The sequence below is a fragment of the Coregonus clupeaformis genome, chromosome 12, assembly GCF_020615455.1.
Source record: "Coregonus clupeaformis isolate EN_2021a chromosome 12, ASM2061545v1, whole genome shotgun sequence".
NCBI classification, from domain to species: domain Eukaryota; kingdom Metazoa; phylum Chordata; class Actinopteri; order Salmoniformes; family Salmonidae; genus Coregonus; species Coregonus clupeaformis.
The window spans coordinates 9,322,332-9,343,914 of NC_059203.1; the positions used below are offsets into that span (position 1 = coordinate 9,322,332).

A 21,583-nucleotide genomic window follows, 5' to 3' on the forward strand; every position below is an offset into this window, starting at 1 on the left:
CAGTTATAAACTCTCACTCACACACACACTCACACCTAGGCATGGTCTGTCCAGCCCAGTGGTTTCCAACTCCTGGTAGTAGCCAGTGGGATGACTGGTGACACAGTGACAGTGACAACCCTGGCTGGAGCTTCTGTCCCACAGTGTGCTTTTTCCCTGGGTTCCTGCGCTGTCAGGCCCAATTAGCATAATCCCCCCTACTGTCCTTAAGTCCGCTAAGAGTGGGGAGTCAGCCAGCAACAGGTGGCTGAGAAGGGTCCGCTCTTGTACAATGGCCATGCTCAGACAGGTGCTCACTCACACACATACAGTACACACACTTCTCTCTCTCTCTCTCTCTCTCTCTCTCTCTCTCTCTCTCTCTCTCTCTCTCTCTCTCTCTCACACTACCCAGTCTTCTCTTTCTTACTCTCCCTCTCTTTAAACGTAATCTGACTCATAGCATGACCTTGCAATAGTTGAGGTTTGATTTGTGGAGTTATGGATCCCTCCTCAACCAGCCAAACCAGCCAGTCTTGAGGAGCACCTTGTGAACTAGCCTTGTCTGTTGCTTCTCTTCTCTCCCATCCATCTGCCCCCTCCCTGGAGCAGGCAGTCAGGGTGGACAGAGCAGATCTGAGCTGAGGGAGAGCCTGGAGCCTGGCCCTGCCTGGAGGAGTAGAGGGACGTAGGGAGAGCTGTGGTGAGGGAGACCCAAAGGAGCCACACCTGACCGGGCATACAGAGTAAGCAGACCTCTACATGCAGGAGCATGGGGGCATCTTATTCAAAGAAAGTAAGTGGGCTTCCTCTTCTAAGATGGGCTGAAGTTGCTCTTCTACACTGTTAATATGTATACTGCCTCAATACATCTTGTTAACTAACCCTAGATACAGTGGGGAAAACAAGTATTTGATACACTGCCGATTTTGCAGGTTTTCCTACTTACAAAGCATGTAGAGGTCTGTAATATTTATCATAGGTACACTTCAACTGTGAGAGACGGAATCAAAAAAAAAAAAAAAAAAATCCAGAAAATCACATTGTATGATTTTTAAGTAATTAATTTGCATTTTATTGCATGACATAAGTATTTGATCACCTACCAACCAGTAAGAATTCCGGCTCTCACAGACCTGTTCGTTTTTCTTTAAGAAGCCCTCCTGTTCTCCACTCATTACCTGTATTATCCGCACCTGTTTGAACTTGTTACCTGTATGAAAGACACCTGTCCACACACTCAATCAAACAGACTCCAACCTCTCAAAAATGGCCAAGACCAGAGAGCTGTGTAAGGACATCAGGGATAAAATTGTAGACCTGCACAAGGCTTGGATGGGCTACAGGACAATAGGCAAGCAGCTTGGTGAGAAGGCAACAACTGTTGGCGCAATTATTAGAAAATAGAAGAAGTTCAAGATGATGGTCAATCACCCTCGGTCTGGGGCTCCATGCAAGATTTCACCTCGTGGGGCATCAATGATCATGAGGAAGGTGAGGGATCAGCCCAGAACTACATGGCAGGACCTGGTCAATGACCTGAAGAGAGCTGGGACCACAGTCTCAAAGAAAACCATTAGTAACACACTACGCCGTCATGGATTAAAATCCTGCAGCGCATGCAAGGTCCCCCTGCTCAAGCCAGCGCATGTCCAGGCCTGTCTGAAGTTTGCCAATGACCATCTGGATGATCCAGAGGAGGAATGGGAGAAGGTCATGTGGTCTGATGAGACAAAAATAGAGCTTTTTGGTCTAAACTCCACTCGCCATGTTTGGAGGAAGAAGAAGGATGAGTACAACCCCAAGAACACCATCCCAACCATGAAGCATGGAGGTGGAAACATCATTTTTGGGGGATGCTTTTCTTCAAAGGGGACAGGACGACTGCACTGTATTGAGGGGAGGATGGATGGGGCCATGTATCACGAGATCTTGGCCAACAACCTCCTTCCCTCAGTAAGAGCATTGAAGATGGGTTGTGGCTGGGTCTTCCAGCATGACAACGACCTGAAACACACAGCCAGGGCAACTAAGGAGTGGCTCCGTAAGAAGCATCTCAAGGTCCTGGAGTGGCCTAGCCAGTCTCCAGACCTGAACCCAATAGAAAATCTTTGGAGGGAGCTGATAGTCCGTATTGCCCAGCGACAGCCCCGAAACCTGAAAGATCTGGAGAATGTCTGTATGGAGGAGTGGGCCCAAATCCCTGCTGCAGTGTGTGCAAACCTGGTCAAGACCTACAGGAAACGTATGATCTCTGTAATTACAAACAAAGGTTTCTGTACCAAATATTAAGTTCTGCTTTTCTGATGTATCAAATACTTATGTCATGCAATAAAATGCAAATTAATTACTTAAAAATCATACAATGTGATTTTCTGGATTTTTGTTTTAGATTCCATCTCTCACAGTTGAAGTGTACCTATGATAAATATTACAGACCTCTACATGCTTTGTAAGTAGGAAAACCTGCAAAATCGGCAGTGTATCAAATACTTGTTCTCCCCACTGTATGTTTGGTTGCTTATTTATTGATTTACCTGTTGAGGGTGTAGGGAAGGTATGAGGGGGAGTCAAATGAGTGGGCCTTTGTGCTAGACTACTACTTGTAACTAAAGCTATGGTATATAATTTGCTGAACACATTATTTATTTGAAGACTCATTATTAAGAACCAAAACACCTTTTACAGACAATCTCTTTAATGACTTAGAATAGACAGAAATACCTGTGTTTGTTTACAATAATACTTTATTCAGTATAGTAACTGTGGACTTTACAGACTAACAAATTAATTGAATCACTTGGCTGAACATAACACAGAACATAAGCAACTTTTACTAGTCAGCCTTGAAATGTGTGATATTAGCTGTTTGAATGACAGGATTAGCAACCTTGACCTTTCCATTGTTTACCGTCACACAGCCATGCATGAATGTAACTGTGCATAATGCTGGGCATGAAGGCATGCATAGAGAATATAAATTCCGCAAATACTCTAGAGATTTCTGATTAACTAGGGAACTTCATTGTTTGCCATTGAGCAAGCAGACCATGTCCAATAGAGTATGCACAGGGTGCATTCACAAACATTTGAGCTATGGGGTGGGACGCGCCTGTTTGAGGGTGTGGATCAGGTTGTGTTACCATGAAGCCAGCGAATGACCGCTGACAGCTGGGGTTCCCAGAGTGTTACTAGAGCATTATGGGATGCATGTGTCCTCTCATCACCCGAGGGGCCTGTGTCATATCTGAGGGGAATTTATGGCCGAGTCAGATTAATGGGCATATGTCTGACTCTAATTCATAGAGTATCTATTTATGTGCTATGGTGAAGCCAACCTGGAGTCAACATGTGTTCATGTGAAAGAGCAGGGAAATTAATAGTGAAAAGGTTAGGAAGTTTGTCAAAAGAGAAACACATGACAATATCACCTACACCAGACACCTGCAGGTGCCATTCATTCATTAATCTAGATTCACTGCAGTTTGCTGCAGATTTTTTTGCATAGCTATGTTTACCATACCATTGTCACCAAGTAAGGGAAAAAGGTACACAAACCACATACAAATAGTCTTATACTGTGATGAAATACAACCTTCATAAGACTAGAATATTTACTCCATAACATTCACAGATCTCAACACAGTGTGACTGTAACTCAACCTTGCCCAACATCACCACCATTTTAACTACAAAATCCCAATCAGAATTACCCCCATGGATGTTCGGGTGTTATGGCCCAAATGTAGCAAGCATTTTTGTAAACAACGTTATAAGTGAGGCATTAAGAAACATACTCACTCAGTATTGCGTGCCTCTTTACAGAAGCTAAGGGGGTGTTATAATTAGGAAATTATGCTCTAATTAATTTTTTAAACAATGTTCCTTATTATTTAACGGGTTATGTAACAGAATACAGTTCAGTAGACAACCAGCTGTAACATGATTAATTCAGTCTAATCCTTTTGTTTTGCTCTCTCCCAATTATTTCTCATTGGATGGCTAGGAATTCTTTATTTGTGTACATTATTTTGACAGGGAGTCAATGCTGAGACCAAGTTTTCTTTTCCAGATGAGCCCTGTATAGCACCACAATACACATAAAAATACAATAAACACATTAAAGTACACATTCATATACACATCAAAATACACATTATACACAGCAGTACACAAAAAGCAAAACATCATAACAAATGTACACATTCTTCAGTAAAAAAAAGTCCCCTAACTGTCTAAAATGCAGCAATTCCTCTAATTGTAATGTGTATTGTAGATCATTCCACACGTAAGGTGGAAAAAACCAAAAAGCAGATCTACCCAACTCAGTGGAGATCGAAGGCTCTCTTAAAGGGTAAATAGTGCCTTCAGAAAGCATTAGTATCCATTGACTTATTCCAAATGTTGTTGTGTTACAGCCTTATTTCAAAATTGATTAAATAGTTTTTTCTCACCCATCTACACACAAAACCCCATAATGACAAAGTGAAAACATGTTTTTAGACATTTTTGCTAATTTATTGAAAATGAAATACAGAAATATTTAATTTACGTAAAGTACCAGTCAAAAGTTTGGACACACCTACTCATTCATGGGTTTTTCTTTATTTTTACTATTTTCTACATTGTAGAATAATAGTGAAAACATCAAAACTATGAAACAACACATATGGAATCATGTAGTAACCAAAAAAGTGTTCAACAAATCAAAATATATTTTATATTTGAGATTCTTCAAAGTAGTCACCCTTTGCCTTGATGACAGCTTTGCACCCTCTTGGCATTCTCTCAACCAGCTTCATGAGGTAGTCACCTGGAATGCATTTAAATTAACAGATGTGCCTTGTTAAAAGTTAATTTGTGGAATTTCTTTCCTTCTTAATGTGTTTGAGCGAATCAGTTGTGTTCTGACAAGGTAGGGGTGGTATACAGATCATCGAACCCAGCTTTGCCAGCTGAATTTAAGAATTGTATATAGGAGAGGTCGCAATTTACGCGATAAATTGGTCCATGCCAACTGCCAGGCTCTTTTACGCCCTCTTCCGAATGGTAGTTATAAATGCAGAGGTTGCGCACAGTGCAACAATATGATGAAGTGTGAATATTTCTGCCACCTACATACAGGAAAACGGTTCCAAATAAATGACATTATTATGTGCTCCACCACCTATGTTATCTACATGATTAAATGTCCATGTGGGCTGTGTTATGTAGGTAAAACCTCTCATTCTCTCAAACAGAGAATTACTGAACATAAAAGGTCAATCAGGAGAAACGACAGGGATTATCCAGTCGCAGTACATTTTAATGACCTAAAACATGACATTTCTACCTTTTAGATTTTGTGGCATAGAGAAAGTTAAGATATCAGACAGGGGAGGTGATATAAATAATGCTCTGAGCAAAAGAGAATGTTTTTGGATTATCACCCTCCAGACATTATTTCCTTAATGTCTTAATGATGAAATGACTATGTGTGTTATGTTGTAACTGTGAATATGAATTAATGCCCCCATTTCAGATTACTCTGACGTTTTTCTTGCGCTGTACCCAATGATTTATGAAAACTTGCTTAGTGGGTCGATGTCCTCATTGTGGTTTAGTAGACGTGTTTAATATGTTTCATGTACACACTGTATTAGAATATTTCTTTAAATGCACATTGTTATATTTGGTAGCACTTACTTGTTTTCCCTAGACTCCAACCCCATTCGATGTGTGGAATGGATGTGGGTGGGGCTATGTCTACATAAGGGTGCTAATTTAAAAAACTCACAAAAGCTCTGATGAAGGCCTTGAGGCCGATACGTGAAGCTTATTAAAGAGCAGTGATACTAGCAAGAGCAGTGTGCGGGTTTCTTCTTTTTTTCTCATCTTATTCAACTGTTACCATGCACCTGCAAAAACGATAGCTCAGATATGCGAGTGCCTTTTGAAGAATCTAAAATCAAAAATATATTTTGATTTGTTTAACACTTTTTTGGTTACTACATTACATTTTACATTTTAGTCATTTAGCAGTTAGTGAGTGCATACATTATATTTTATATTTTTTCATACTGGCCCCCCGTGGGAATTTACGCCCTCATGATTCCATATGTGTTATTTCATAGTTTTGATGTCTTCACCATTATTCTACAATGTAGAAAATAGTAAAAATAAAGAAAAACCCTTGAATGAGTAGGTGTGTTCAAACTTTTGACTGGTACTGTAAGTATTCACAGCCCTGAGTCAATACTTTGTAGAAGCACCTTTGGCAGTGATTACAGACTCTTTATGGGTAAGTCTCTAAGAGCTTTCCACACCTGGATTGTGCAACATTTCCCCATTATTATTTTCAAAATTCTTCTACCTCTGTCAAATTAGGTTGTTGATCAATACTAGACAACCATTTTCAGCTCTTGCCATAGTTTTAGAAGTAGATTTAAGTCAAAACTGTAACTCGCCCACTCAGGAACATTCCAGCGTAGATTTGGCCTTGTGTTTTAGATTATTGTCTTGCTGAAAGGTGAATTCATCTCCCAGTGTCTGGTGGAAAGCAGACTGAACAGGTTTTCCTCCAGGATTTTGCCCGTGCTTAGCTCCATTCCATTTTTTTTTTTTATCCTGAAAAATTCCCCAGTCCTTAACGGTTACAATCATACCCATAACATGATGCAGCCACCACTATGCTTGAAAATATGGAGAGTGGTACTTAGTAATGTGTTGTATTGGCTTTGCCCCAAACATAACATTTTGTATTCAGGACAAAACGTTATTTGCTTTGCCACATGTTTTGCAGTATTACTTTAGTGCCTTGTTGCAAACAGGATGCATGTACAAGCTTTTCACTCTGTCAATTAGGTTAATGTTGTGGAGTCACTACAATGTTTTGATCCATCCTCAGTCTTTTCCTATCAAAGCCATTAATAAACTCTGTAACTGTTTTAAAGTCACCATTGGCCTCATTGTGAAATCCCTGAATGGTTTCCTTCCTCTCCGGCAACTGAGTTAGGAAGGACATCTGTATCTTTGTAGTGACTGGGTGTATTGATACACCATCCAAAGTGTAATTAATACCTTCACCATGCTCAAAGGGATATTCAATGTCTTCTTTTTAAATTTGTACCCATCTACCAATAGGTGCCCTTCTTTGCGAGGCATTGGAAAAAATCCCTGGTCCTTGTGGTTGAATCTGTGTTTGAAATTCACTGCTCGACTGAGGGACCTTGTATGTGTGGGGTACAGAGATGAGGTAGTCATTAAAAATGAATGTTAAACACTATTATTGCACAAAGTGAGTCCATGCAACTTATTTTGGCTTGCCATAACAAAGGGGTTGAATACTTGTTGACTCAAGACATTTCAGCTTCTCGTTTTTAATTCATTTGTAAAACTTTTGAAAACATAATTCCACTTTGACATTATGGGGTATTGTGTGTAGGCCAGCGACAACAAAATCTAAATTTAATCCATTTTAAATTCTGGCTGTAACACAACAAAATGTGGAAAAATACTTTCTGAAGGCACTGTAGATTGATCAAACTGTCTCAGGTTACATTTACATTACATTTACGCCATTTAGCAGACGCTCTTATCCAGAGCGACTTACAGGAGCAATTAGGGTTAAGTGCCTTGCTTAAGGGCACATCGACAGATTTTTCACCTAGTCGGCTCGGGGATTAGAACCAGCGACCTTCCGGTTACTGGCACAACGCTCTTACCCCCTAAGCTACCTGCCGCCCGGCAGGTTGACCATACTAAACTCCTATTAGTCATAGAGGGGAAGAGATGCATGTAACACCAGGTACTTTTATTTGGCTGCACCCACAATGAGAGAGCAGCCTGGATATGGCTCTCAGTTTCTGCACTGATAGCAGTAGGGAACATGCAGTACTATCTGGGACATCAAGTAGAGTTAAATCTGTCTTGTGCCAAAAACCCATTGAGGCAGATTAAGGCAATCAGAGAAAATCCCTGTCCACATTACCCAACGGACAGGCTAAAAATACTGGCTACCTCTTTAGAAAGAGTTTAACTGTTGAAGTACCTGGTGTTATGGACTCAGGCACGTAGAGAAAGTATTAGTGTTTTGTTTTCTCACAGGTCTAAAGTTACCCTAAAGCTTGACATATTTTTTCAGACTGTATTGCTAAGCAATGTATGGTGTTGGTCCCATGTTTCATGAGCTGAAATAAAAAATCCCTGAATTTTTCCCATACGCACAAAAAGCTTATTTCTCTCAAATGTTGTGCACTAATTTGTTTACATCCTTGTTAGTGAGTATTTCTCCTTTGCCACCTTGTGCTGGGTTACAATAAAAGGCCACTCTAAAATGTGCAGTTTTGTCACACAACACAATGCCACAGATGTCTCAAGTTTTGATGGAGCATGCAATTCGCATACTGACTGCAGGAATGTCCATCAGAGCTGTTGCCAGAGAATTCAATGTTTATTTCTCTACCATAAGCCTCTTCCAACGTCATTTTAGAGAATTTGGCATTATGTCCAAGCGGCCTCACAACCGCAGACCACGTGTATGTCGTCCTGTGGGCTAGTGGTTTGCTGATGTCAAAGTTGTGAGCAGAGTGCCCCATGGTGACGGTGGAGTTATGGTATGGGCAGGCATAAGCTACGGACAATGAACACATTTTATCGATGGCAATTTGAATGCACAGAGATACCGTGACGAGATTAATCCGCCACCATCACCTCATGTTTCAGCATGATAATGCAGGGCCCCATGTCGCAAGGATCTGCACACAATTCCTGGAAGCTGAAAATGTCCTAGTTCTTCCATGGCCTGCATACTCACCAGACATGTCACCCATTGAGCATGTTTGGGATGCTATGGATCAACGAGTACGACAGCGTGTTCCAGTTCCCGTCAACATCTAGCAACTTCGCACAGCCATTGAAGAGGAGTGGGACAACATTCCACAGGCCACAATCAACAGCCTGATCAACTCTATGCAAAGGAAATGTGTCGCGTTGCATGAGGTAAATGGTGGTCACACCAGGGACTGACTGGTTTTCTGATCCACGCCCCTACCTTTTTTTAAAAAGGTATCTGTGACCAACAGATGCATATCTGTATTCCCAGTCATGTGAAATCCAAAGATTAGGGCTTAATGAATTTATTTCAATTGACTGATTTCCTTATATGAACTGTAACTCAGTAAAAGTAATATTTTGGTTCAGTGTATTTGATAGAACAGCACTGTAAGAATTCTGCTTAGCAACCATTCATCTGTTACCTACAAACCCAGAGTATCTGTGTAGGTATTTGTTACATCATTGTTTAATTAAACTTTCAGACATAAGAACAGACCCATGCAGCTATTTGGAATGCTTTTCTGTTCAACTGTCTGACTCTTCGAAGGGGCTCTTTAGTCACTATTGTCTGTGGCCACCAATAGTGTCTAAATCAGGGAAAGAAGAGAGAGATGGTGGACGAAGGTGGGACTACAAGGTGGTGGGGTTGTCCTCAAAGTGCTGGTTCAATTAGGTGCTAAGAGTGTTCAAAAAGGGAAAGCATTCTGAATCCCCAAACAGTTTACAGTCAACCCACTGGGCACAGACATCAATTCAACATCTATTCTATGTTGGTTCAACGTAATTTAATTGAAATTACGTGGAAACCACGTTGATTCAACCCATGTGTGCCCAATGGGAATGCACAATGGAACTGGAGTGCACTGGGGTACAAAAGAAAACACGAACAACCTATTTTGAAATGTACTCAATACTCTTTTTGTTATTTTCCATAACTACCATTAGACCAGTTGTGGAGCTTTGAGTAAACAGTCATACCCTTCTCCTTTAGTGTTTTTGGGAGTAAATAAGGACATGGTTGAGGTGAGGCACGGTAGGTCTAACATCTGTATTGATATGGCTGTAGTGAGAGGTTGAGTGTAGGGTATATTAGGTAGATGGCTACATTGAAAAAGGAAACATCCATTAGCTAAGTTTGTTGATGATTTGTGGGCCCGATGCTAAACCAGATGTACTGCTTACTTATTAATCACACAGAGGTGGTAATGATAGTACTTCTGACTAAACCCCTTAAGACCGACAATAAACTCAGAATCTGTAATGTAATGGTTTACTGTAACACCCTAATGTTCAAGATGCTCCAAAGAACAAGCTCTGGGCAGGACAGACTCCATGCTTGAAAACCAAGTCTCATGAGCTACACTACCAGTCAAAAGTTTGGACACACCTACTCATTCAAGGGTTTTCTTTATTTTTACATTGTAGAATAATAGTGAAAACATCAAAAATATGAACTAACACATATGGAATCATGTAGTAACCAAAAAAGTGTTAAACAAATTAAAATACATTTTATATTTGAGATTCTTCAAATAATCACCCTTTGCCTTGATGAGAGCTTTGCACACTCTTGGCATTCTCTCAACCAGCTTCATGAGGTAGTCACCTGGAATACATTTCAATTAACAGGTGTGCCTTGTTAAAAGTTAATTTGTGGAACTTCTTTCCTTCTTAATGCGTTTGAGCCAATCAGTTGTGTTGTGACAAGGTAGGGGGGGGGTATACATAAGATAGCCCTATTTAGTAAAATAACAAGTCCATATGATGGCAAGAACAGCTCAAATAAGCAAAGAGAAACGACAGTCCATCATTACTTTAAGACATGAAGGTCAGTCAATACGGAAAATGTCAAGAACTTTGAAAGTTTCTTCAAGTGCAGTCACAAAAACCATCAAGCGCTATGATGAAACTGGCTCTCATGAGGACCGCCACAGGAATGGAAGACCAAGAGTTACCTCTGCTGCAGAGGATAAGTTCCTTCGAGTTGCCAGCCTCAGAAATTGCAGCACAAATAAATGCTTCACAGAGTTCAAGTCACAGACACATCTCAACATTCAGAGGGGATTGTGTGAATCAGGCCTTCATGGTCGAATTGCTGCAAAGAAACCACTACTAAAGGACACCAATAATAAGAAGAGACCTGCTTCGGGCCAAGAAACACGAGCAATGGACCTTAGACTGGTGGAAATTTGTCCTTTGGTCTGGAGTCCAAATTTGAGATTTTTGGTTCCAACCGCCGTGTCTTTATGAGATGCAGTGTGGGTGAACGGATGTTCTCTGAATGTGTAGTTCCCACCGTAAAGGATGGAGGAGGTGGTGTTATGGTGTGGGGGTGCTTTGCTGGTGACACTGTCAGTCATTTATTTAGAATTCAAGGCACACTTAACCAGCATGGCTACCACAGCAGTCTGCAGCGATACGCCATCCCATCTGGTTTGGGTTTAGTGGGACTATCACTTGTTTTTCAACAGGTCAATGACCCAACACACCTCCAGGCTGTGTAAGAGCTATTTTACCAAGAAGGAGAGTGATGGAATGCTGCATCAGATTACTTGGCCTCCACAATCCCCTGACCTCAACCCAATTGAGATTATTTGGGATGAGTTGGACCGCAGAGTGAGGGAAAAGCAGCCAACATGTGCTCAGCATATGTGGGAACTCCTTCAAGACTGTTGGAAAAGCATTCCAGGTGAAGCTGGTTGAGAGAATGCCAAGAGTGTGCAAAGCTGTCATCAAGGCAAAGGGTGGCTATTTGAAGAATCTCAAATATAAAATATATTTTGATTTGTTTAACACTTTTTTGGTTACTACATGATTCCATACGTGTTATTTCATAGTGTTGACGTCTTCACTATTATCCTACAATGTAGAAAATTGTAAAAATAAAGAAAAACTATTGAATGAGTAGGTGTGTCCAAACTTTTGACTGGTACTGTATATGTTTATAACTGTGAGACAGAAGACAAGCACTTGCTATTTAAACTGAACAAAAGCCAAAAAGGCCTCTCAAGATTAAAGTTAAAGAGTAAGCCACACACCAATATTTTCCTGACCCTCTGCAAATGCTTACTTAAATGCCCCCACCAGAGGGCAACTGTAAATCCTGTCCTAGAGCGGATATTCTCGTTTAGGTTCCACCTCTGAACAATGACACAGGCTGTTAATATATATTCAAGAATTGAGGGTTGGAACGTTGTGGTGATTTCCACGTGGAGTGGAGAAATAACAACAAGTAGGGTATTGACATGCTGTCAGTGTAGATAGCTAGCATGCTGAGCATATCTAGCTAGCTAATGATATCTGTTGTTGCTGCGTTTTTTTACTACGCCGTATTCAAAAGATTAGCCAGCTGGCTAGGCTATCCCACATGAAAAAATACTATAGTGTATACTATGTTAGGAATACTATAGTTCACTGTAGTGTTTTGCGGACTGAAGTGCGGTATACTGTAGTATTTACTATAGTGTTTTTGCAGACTGTAGTTTGCTGTAGTATTTACTGTAGTGTTTTTTTATTATCTTTGACATAAGTGGGGTGCTTTCTCCTTGAAGAAACCTACTGGAGAAATATTAAAATAACAAATGTTCCATTACCTGTAGGAAGGAAGGCAGGAAGGACTGGGGTCTGACGTTCAGTGCTTCAGCTCTCTTCTATAACCATAGGGAACACTACAGTGAGGGAAAAAAGTATTTGATCCCCTGCTGATTTTGTACGTTTGCCCACTGACAAAGAAATGATCAGTCTATCATTTTAATGGTAGGTTTATTTGAACAGTGAGAGACAGAATAACAACAACAAAATCCAGAAAAACGCATGTCAAAAATGTTATAAATTGATTTGCATTTTAATGAGGGAAATAAGTATTTGACCCCTTCTCTCAATCAGAAAGATTTCTGGCTCCCAGGTGTCTTTTATACAGGTAACGAGCTGAGATTAGGAGCACAGTCTTCAAGGGAGTGCTCCTAATCTCAGCTTGCTACCTGTATAAAAGACACCTGTCCACAGAAGCAATCAATCAATCAGATTCCAAACTCTCCACCATGGCCAGGACCAAAGAGCTCTCCAAGGATGTCAGGGACAAGATTGTAGACCTACACAAGGCTGGAATGGGCTACAAGACCATCGCCAAGCAGCTTGGTGAGAAGGTGACAACAGTTGGTGCGATTATTCGCAAATGGAATTAAAACAAAATAACTGTGGCCTAGCCAGTCTCCAGACCTTAATCCCATAGAAAATCTGTGGAGGGAGCTGAAGGTTTGAGTTGCCAAACGTCAGCCTCGAAACCTTAATGACTTGGAGAAGATCTGCAACGAGGAGTGGGACAAAATCCCTCCTGAGATGTGTGCAAACCTGGTGGCCAACTACAAGAAACGTCTGACCTCTGTGATTGCCAACAAGGGTTTTGCCACCAAGTACTAAGTCATGTTTTGCAGAGTGGTCAAATACTTATTTCCCTCATTAAAATGCAAATCAATTTATAACATTTTTGACATGGATTTTTCTGAATTTTTTTGTTGTTATTCTGTCTCTCACTGTTCAAATAAACCTATCATTAAAATTATAGACTGATCATGTTTTTGTCAGTGGGCAAATGTACACAATCAGCAGTGGATCAAATACTTTTTTCCCTCACTGTATATATGGTCTATCCTTGGCATGTCGGTTTCTCACTTACGGGTGGCACAAATTGGGATATGGAGGACGGGAATGGGTAGGATATATGCACATTGTATAATGTAGTATTTACTATAGTTAACATAAATGTGTTTTTGAGGACTATAGTGTTTTTGCAGACATTGCTGAATTATTTAGTGTTTTTTTGTGTGGATAATACTTTAGTATTTACTATAGTATTCTACAGTGTATTACAAAATTATATACTAAGTACTACACATGATCGAGGGATAGCCTACTACAGTGTGTAGTATAGTATTTTACTTAGGTGATAATGCCCGAGAAGCCAGTGTTTGGAGGATATATTGGCACAGGTGTTGTTAGGCCGGAGACGAAGTCGACGAGTTACCAACACATTCAAATAATGATTGACACATTTTCATTAAAAACGTTATTTTGATGAATTTATTAATACTATTTCATCCTTCCACAAGATATAGTCCCGACACAAATCGTTCGTTCTATCGTTTCAGTTGCCAGAGACGCGACCCAGTCGTTCAGTCTTTTTGTTCTGTATCTATGGACGCGACCCAGTCGTTCGTTCTAAATGTTCCATTGCCATACTGGCTGGCAACGTTCTTATCCCTTGCTTAATAGCAAGCCAACTACAGCTAACTTACAGTCACGTCAAACAGTAGCTGCATTTGCATTTGTTTAAGCTGTTTTCTAGTGACATTTATTTGGATACATCCAAAACAATGAGCTAATGAGGCGCGATTTCCCCTGGCATAGAAAATGTGCTCTCTCGTCAGGACACTGTTGTTCAGAGGAGCTAGCCATCAACACAGCTAACACAGTCACTTCAAACTGAAGCTGGAAAGACTGCAAACTAGCTGAACTTTGTTTTGTTTTACCTTTTTTCAATTGACATTGAAAAAATTATGACAGCTGATTCATGATTTCGACTGGCTGAGAAACGCTGCCTGCCTGTCTGTCTCGTCCCGACATGTTCATTACTATGGGACAGCTGGAGATCGAATTTGAATATTGAAACAATGTTGCAGATGTCGGAGAGACAGACAGCAAGGTTTATACAAATTGCCGCTGTTGAAAACAAAATGTTAGTCTAAAAGAAATGTGAGATAATGTCTAGATGCTTTTTATAGTGGAGACCAAGTTTATGAATTACCTGCTGTGCTGATGAGACAGTGGATTGCACAGTCAGATGGAACAGAGTAAATAGGCATTTTAACGTCATAGATTTAGCTGGTGGTAACTTGTGGAATAGACACCGGCTGGAATGCGGGTTTAACCAATCAGCATTCATGATTAGAACCACCCGTTGTATAAAGTATACTACAGTTTACTATAGAATTCTATAGTAAGTACTGTATTATTCTATAGTAAACTGTACTATTTTTTATGTGGGATAGCTGGTTCTGGAGCAGGATTTGTCATATGTATTTAGGGAAAACTTTGCCACAGATGGATAGGGGAAACCAGCATCTATTCCATATATTGTGGCTGCAAATATGCCATAGAAATAGAAAGTATCAGATGAAGCTCCTGTAATATGCATAGTCTAACTACTGAACGGTTTGAACTAGTGGAATCTTCTTTCACGGGTGCCTTTCCATTATAGGATACACACTTGTGGTTTCTAGATGAAACAATCAAAGCAGTGGGCATCATCTTTCAGCAACAACAAAAAAAAGTTAATTCCGCTCTTGTCTGTGTTTAAAGGTTCCTTACATATCAACAGGTGCTCGGGGAGTATCCATGACCCTTTGTGATACAACAGGGGGGCAAGACACATGAGAATGCATGTGTGTGTTAAAACCTCTTTAGGGAATCTACAGTACTCAGCCACCTTGATGGTTTGCACATGGTGTTGAGTGTGTGCTGTTGGACGTGTTGTGGTGAGGAAGGAAAGGGTTGAGAGCACCTCAGACACCAGCCTGGCCTCAGAGCCATACGAAATATACTTTAGATATTTCTGAGCACCTCCAAGACGTATGACACCTACTAATGGTCTAGTTACTTTAGCCATAAACGAAAGTAGGGAGGTTGGTCAGGGAAGATGGGTGGGCGTAATCCGCAATGGTCTAGCAATCCAAAGGTTGAATGTTCGAGTCGCGTCGGGGACAAATGTATCATTTTAGCTAACCCTTCTCCTAACTCTTATTCTAAACTTAACCCAATTCACCTAACCTGCTATGTAAATTGCCCTAACCTTTGTCATTTTAGTTCCCCTAACCGCCAACGTAAATTCTCCCCTTAATTCTCCTTTGTTGTTATGACGCAACAAACAACCTGGTCTCAGATAAAGATGTGCAATAATATACGTTCGCCAAGATGAATGATAAGTTACATCATCCAATTCGTATGCTATTGTAAGACGTATGATACTATACGTCCTCTGATTCGTATGATATTGTACAACCGGGATTCCATTCATAATGTAACCTAACCTAACGTAATTTAACATATCATACTAAATGGAGTGTCACATATTTACATAAAGAATAATATGAATTGTGAGACCATGTTGCAGACATAGCTTGCCCTGGCAGTATCCGTAAGACTTCATTAAACAGGAGGAATTCAGGATCAGTCTCAGTGAGCTACAGATATGTCTGTGGATAATGGGTTTAAATATGCAACCAAAACAGCAATTTGTGTCCCTGTGAATTTCTTTATAAAGCAATGTGGAAAAGAAAATTATACATTAGTATACACTTGCCAAAAGTGAATGAGGAGCGCTGTGGATGTCTGTATCTGTTGTTATTGTTAAAACTTCACTGAATGTTTAAAAGGAGGGATTGACCTTTGCTCTCTGGGCCCTGACATTTGGCCAGATGCCTTTGATATATTTTGAGCTGTAACCAACCCAGGGCATCCAATCATCCGATCAGCAGTCAGTCCCTCAACCATGAAGCGAGTGTGATGCTGTATTAAGACAAAAAAAGATACACTCCAAGCAGGAGAGATAACATGAATAATACTTATCACAGGGAGAGAAAACAGAGAGGACCTTAATGTAGCTTTATTCCCCTATCTGAGAAGAACTGGGCTGGACGGATTGTGCTGTAGCTATGTCTTTCTATTACATATTTTAAAACTGCAGAGGGTAATATAACCAAAGCTCCTCTAACTACATACTTCTTCAATAAACTATTATGACTATTATTGTTATCAAGAAAACTGACATCATCCATGTTTTGTAATGAACTAAATGAAACTCTACAATATGTTATGGAAATAGTACTGTAATTATGACAGTCCAGCTGATTAAAACATATTTCACATATAAACATTACAATGGCGGTTTGTCCTTGAGAACATTTCAGTCATTCTATTATTTGAAATATGCACCAACAGCAGCAGAAAGAGAAGTTGACACAATAATGTCTGTATCATGGCAATAATGATAAGATATCAAAACAAATCACAAATTCCAATTCTGAATCCACTTGAGCCCAACCCTGCTGGACAGGCAATCGATAACAAGCTGGCAGAGCAGCAAACCCAGACACAACATTGTACCAGCCAGGCCTGGTTTCCCACATTTCGATCCCAGGCCATGCCAGGCTGACGCTGGTGTCAGTGCAGCCTATGATGGAACTACAACCTGCCCTGTGACATGCTGTCAGACATCTGTCCCTGTTGCTGGCATGTGACCTACAGTCGCCCAGCTGCAGATCCATATGACCAGATGGTGTTTGTGTTTACCTGTATGGTCCTGTCCTCATTACAAGCTCTTCTGGCTCCACCATATAGGACATTATACTGAAAATGCTATACCATCCAACAGTTCAAATCCCTCAGATATTGCTTTATTCACCAAAGCTGCAACATGATTAGTGCTAGACAAGAGCATGACCTGAAATGATACTGTAGCTGTAATTAGAGTAGAGGGCCTCATTTGGACTAGCTCTGAAAGTGCTGCTACCACAATCAGTTGTGGCACATATACACTGAATATACAAAACATTAAGAACACCTTCCTACTATTGAGTTAGCCCTCAGAACAGACTACATTTGTAGGGGCATGGACTCTATAAGGTGTTGAAAGCATTCCACAGCGATGTTGGCCCATGTTGACTCCAATGCGTCCCACAGTTGTGTCAAGTTGGCTGGATGACCTCTGGGTGGTGGACCATTCTTGATACACACAGGAAACTGTTAAGAGTGAAAACCCCAGCAGCGTTGCAGTTCTTGACACAAACCGGTGCGCCTTGGAACCTACAACCAAACCCTGTTCAAAGGTACTTAATCTTTTGTCTTGCCCATTCACACTCTGAAAGGCACACATACACAATCCATGTCTCAATTGTCTCAAGGCTTAAAAAAAGTGAAATCTATAAGGGATCATAACTTTCACCTGGTCAGTCTATGTCATGGAAAGAGCAGGTGTTCTTAATGTTTTGTACACTCAGTGTACAGTAGATGTGTTTCTCCACTAGGTGGCAGAATCAGCTGTCTCAACACAGTTCAATCTGATCATGCATAAATCTGAATCAGTATGACCATTGCATGTTGTGTAGTGTTGTTGTTGTTGTTGCTATGTGTGTGCGCACGTACATGTGTGCGTGCATGTGGGTGCATGTTACAGCCTGTCGCTGGAAAGTGAACACGTTGTAGTTTACAAGGCATCCCAGGTCTGAATGTTAAGTCTTAAAATTGTCTGTAAAAATGTTGTCCTGCCTGAGTACATTAGTTTTCCTTCTGAAGGGGAGCTGGCTTAGTGAAAAAGGGCTCATGTTGAGCTGTGATGACTTGTGGTGCAGAATCTACCTTAATGGGATCACAGAGAGGGGGAGGTGAGAGTAACACTAACGTACTGGGCTGAGGTGTACACTGCCCCTAAGCACTGATCTAGGATCAGCTTCATGGAGTGGTTCTCATCTTTGTTAACTTTCAGTAAACAAAAACAACTGTCTAGTCAGGATCCTAACTTACCAAGGAACTAGCTCAACTTTTCCAACTCCTCAAGGGAGTCAACAGCAACACTGACCGTGTCTCTACCCATTATCAAGGGGCAATGCTGAAGGGCCTGTCACCAGCATGTGTCTGTCCTACTACAGGTGTCAGGTTCTAAATCAGCATTACAGGTTCTAAATCAGCATACTCTCTTGGGTAGTTCCCACTGTCTCTCCTAATGAACTTGTCCTGAATACCTCTGACAATCTCTCTGTGTTTTTACTGCTCTTTCATCTTATCAGGAGAGCAGTGTGTTAAGGGACTCCATATGACTCAGGGGGATCATGTAGGATATTGTACTGAGGCAAAGTGTCAGCCACAAGATTGATTGTGTAAGTAGAGAAATATATATTTATATTTATATCCATGGTTGAAATGGCCAATGTTGACACTGCATCCTTTCAATATTGAAATATTTAGTAAGACTATTCAAAGGGTATAATGCAAACATAATTACAACGTTGTGTAATTATCATGATATACTCACATTGTGGGTGTTGACGTGTTTAATAAAAACACAACAAACAAAAATTTGACCAACTGGTGACATTTTGTTAGTCCCCACAAGGTCAAATACTATTTCTAGGGGGTTTAGGGTTAAGGTTAGATTTAGTGTTAGGGTTAGAATTAGGTTTAGGGTTAGGAGCTCAGGTTAGGTTTAGGGTTAAGGTTAGGTTTTCGGGTTAAAGTTAGGGTTAGGGTTAGAGTTAGGGTTAGGGGTTAGGGAAAATAGGATATTGAATGGGACTGAATTGTGTGTCCCCACAAGGTTAATTATACAGGACTGTGTGTGTGTGCATGTGTGTGTGTAACTGAGTGCATAACACTGATCTCTACTGGGCCTGAGCGGGTAACCAGTCCTGCTCCTGGCGATATCAACCAGGCAATATCAAAGTTAGGGGTAAGGTTAGGGTTAAAGTTAGAGTTAGTGGTAGGAAGGTGCCATGGTTGTGTACTTCCTAGCAACCCTGCTCTCCCGTACAGAGCCTCTGCTAACAGCTTGTGTCGTCTGGGTAACCTGAGCACCCTGAGGTGTGAAACCAGAGCACCAGATCACCGGACCATGGTCCAAATCGATTTGACCAATAAAGTCCAACCTCTTTGACTCACCCCTTATTATGGGGTTAGAGGCATATATTCACTTTCTCAGGATGCTTAATAAAATCTGAGGAAAATCAAACAGGACTCTGAATGGAAAGGTCAAATGACCACTGGTGGTAATGAGACACTGGGCCAGGGCAAAACACAACAGAACATTCTAAACCCAGGTCAGCCAGCCTGTAGGCATACATTATGGGCTAGGTCCAGTGCTTCCAGAAGGGATTTGGCCCAGGAATCCTCCAACTGGGATTTTTGGGAATTTTGGGAAAGTTACCAGAAGTTTGCAACCCTTGTACTGAGACCTGAGACCTGAGACCTGTTATAAGACAGGTTGAGCCTGTTTGGATTTGATTGTCCACTTATAGAAGCAAGGCATGAACCTCGATACACTCCTGGGGCAGGAATATTAAGAGGATAAAGTGATGGACACTCATAAGCACTGGAGATCAATACAGAGCTTACTGTTCGTTATTCAGACAGTATGAGTTGACTCATCAATGAGAGAGGGGCTTATGCAGTGTGTGGCTGTAAATATAGAGGGATTTTTATTCCACGCTAAGCTCATTTAAAACTTGACTCTATTGTTATTAGCACAGGCTTTTCTTCTTATACCATCTTAGGGAGCCCCCTAGTAATTGTAATACTGCTTAGAGCAACTCTGTTGTACTTCAAAGCAACGAGAGGGAGCAGTGTGTTGTAGAAAAGTGATTATTTTCTATTATAACTATTCAATTTTACAAAAATGTATTCCATTTACCATTTAAAAAAAGAAACGTCTTTAAACATTATCATGACTGATGCCTCTATTTTGATCACGTCATGAAAAAAAATGTGTATCATAGTACATGATACAATCAACAGACATTATGTATTTTCCATGTGAGGTCACGTATTATTTGTTAAAATGTTTCATATTCACAGAACATTTTAGAGTTGGGAGTACATGAGGAACACCCTGTCCCAATACAGTGACAGAAGCAGATTTAGGAGAAAGAGATCATTTATTAAAGCACGGCCCTCCCAAAACCTCCATCCCCCTAACTCTCCATTTCCATGCAAGACACAGAATTCACCCCATACCCTACCAGTGGATTAACAGAAATGCCCCCACCCCAGTAATGCCAGGGAGGTAGTGGGTAGGTGGGGGGGACTCAAGACAGTAAGGGCCTTGTCACCACACCAAGCCTGAGAAGGCCTCTCCTAGCAACCATAGACGGCAACACAATAACCTTTCACACAGCCGACAGGGCGTCCAAAAGGCCCTTTGAATGGAGCTCAGCTCACCCCTGTGAAGAGGCTGTGCTGCAATGCTTCATTATGGACAACCAGGCCTCTGGAGCCCTGCCAGAGAGAGAGAGAGGGATAAGGAGGAGGGAAGGGAGGGAGGAGAGGAGTAATAGGAGGGGATGTGGGGAGGAGAAGGATTAAGTGGAGGAGAAGCAATGAAGCAGTTACAGGATGGAGTAGAGGTATGGGGAAGAGGAGGGATAAAGGTGAGGAGGATGAAGGAGGAAGATGAGGAGAGGACTGGATAGGACTAAAAGGAGTAAGAGAAGTAGAAGTGAGAGGGATGGAGGAGGAATGGAGGGGAGAGACAGACAGGACACCAATGGGAGAGTGTTTAATGTCTGCTGTCACTGTGCCAGTGGCCTTCGACTGTTTATAGACCCCAGACCGGTAATGTCCATTTAAAATCTATGAGGAGACACTAATGACGTCACAAGCATGGTGGGCAGATGTGAGCAAATGATCAGGGTCTGATGTATCGTCTGAACTGATCTCTGTCGTTCCCCCCCCCCTCTCTCCCTCTCTCTGCAGAACGCGTACAACATCAACCAACAGCAGCAGTGTGTGAAAAATGGAAAGCACCGGAATGGCACAGGTACGTCTGGCCCTCTAAGTGTTATGAAACAATAACAGGCCTGGGAAGTAAAGCCAAGCACCTCTGAGTTACCATTCTGTGTTATCACAGCCTTTCCATGTACATAGAGGAGTAATGGACCTGGCCCTCCACTCACCTGTCTTCTGCACACTTGGCACGTTTGACTGTTTACTGGTCTGGTTACAGTGTTTGTGTTATGCATGAAAACGT

The 21,583-nt window shown here is 41.2% G+C and overlaps 1 protein-coding gene across 2 annotated transcripts in view; it reads left to right on the forward strand.

The window, feature by feature from the left end:
• Positions 1-413: 413 nt before the first annotated feature.
• si:ch211-236d3.4 (protein FAM107B) overlaps positions 414-21,583 on the forward strand; it is a 38,106-nt gene continuing 16,936 nt past the window's right edge. The window contains exons 1-2 of one of the 2 annotated variants that reach the window (XM_041891630.2): positions 414-775; positions 21,310-21,373. In XM_041891630.2, coding sequence (XP_041747564.1) covers positions 752-775; positions 21,310-21,373 — 88 coding nt within the window. In that variant the 5' untranslated portion in view covers positions 414-751. Of the gene's footprint in view, positions 776-21,047; positions 21,169-21,309; positions 21,374-21,583 lie in introns of those variants that run through there. The other variant, XM_041891629.1, reaches the window with a different exon arrangement.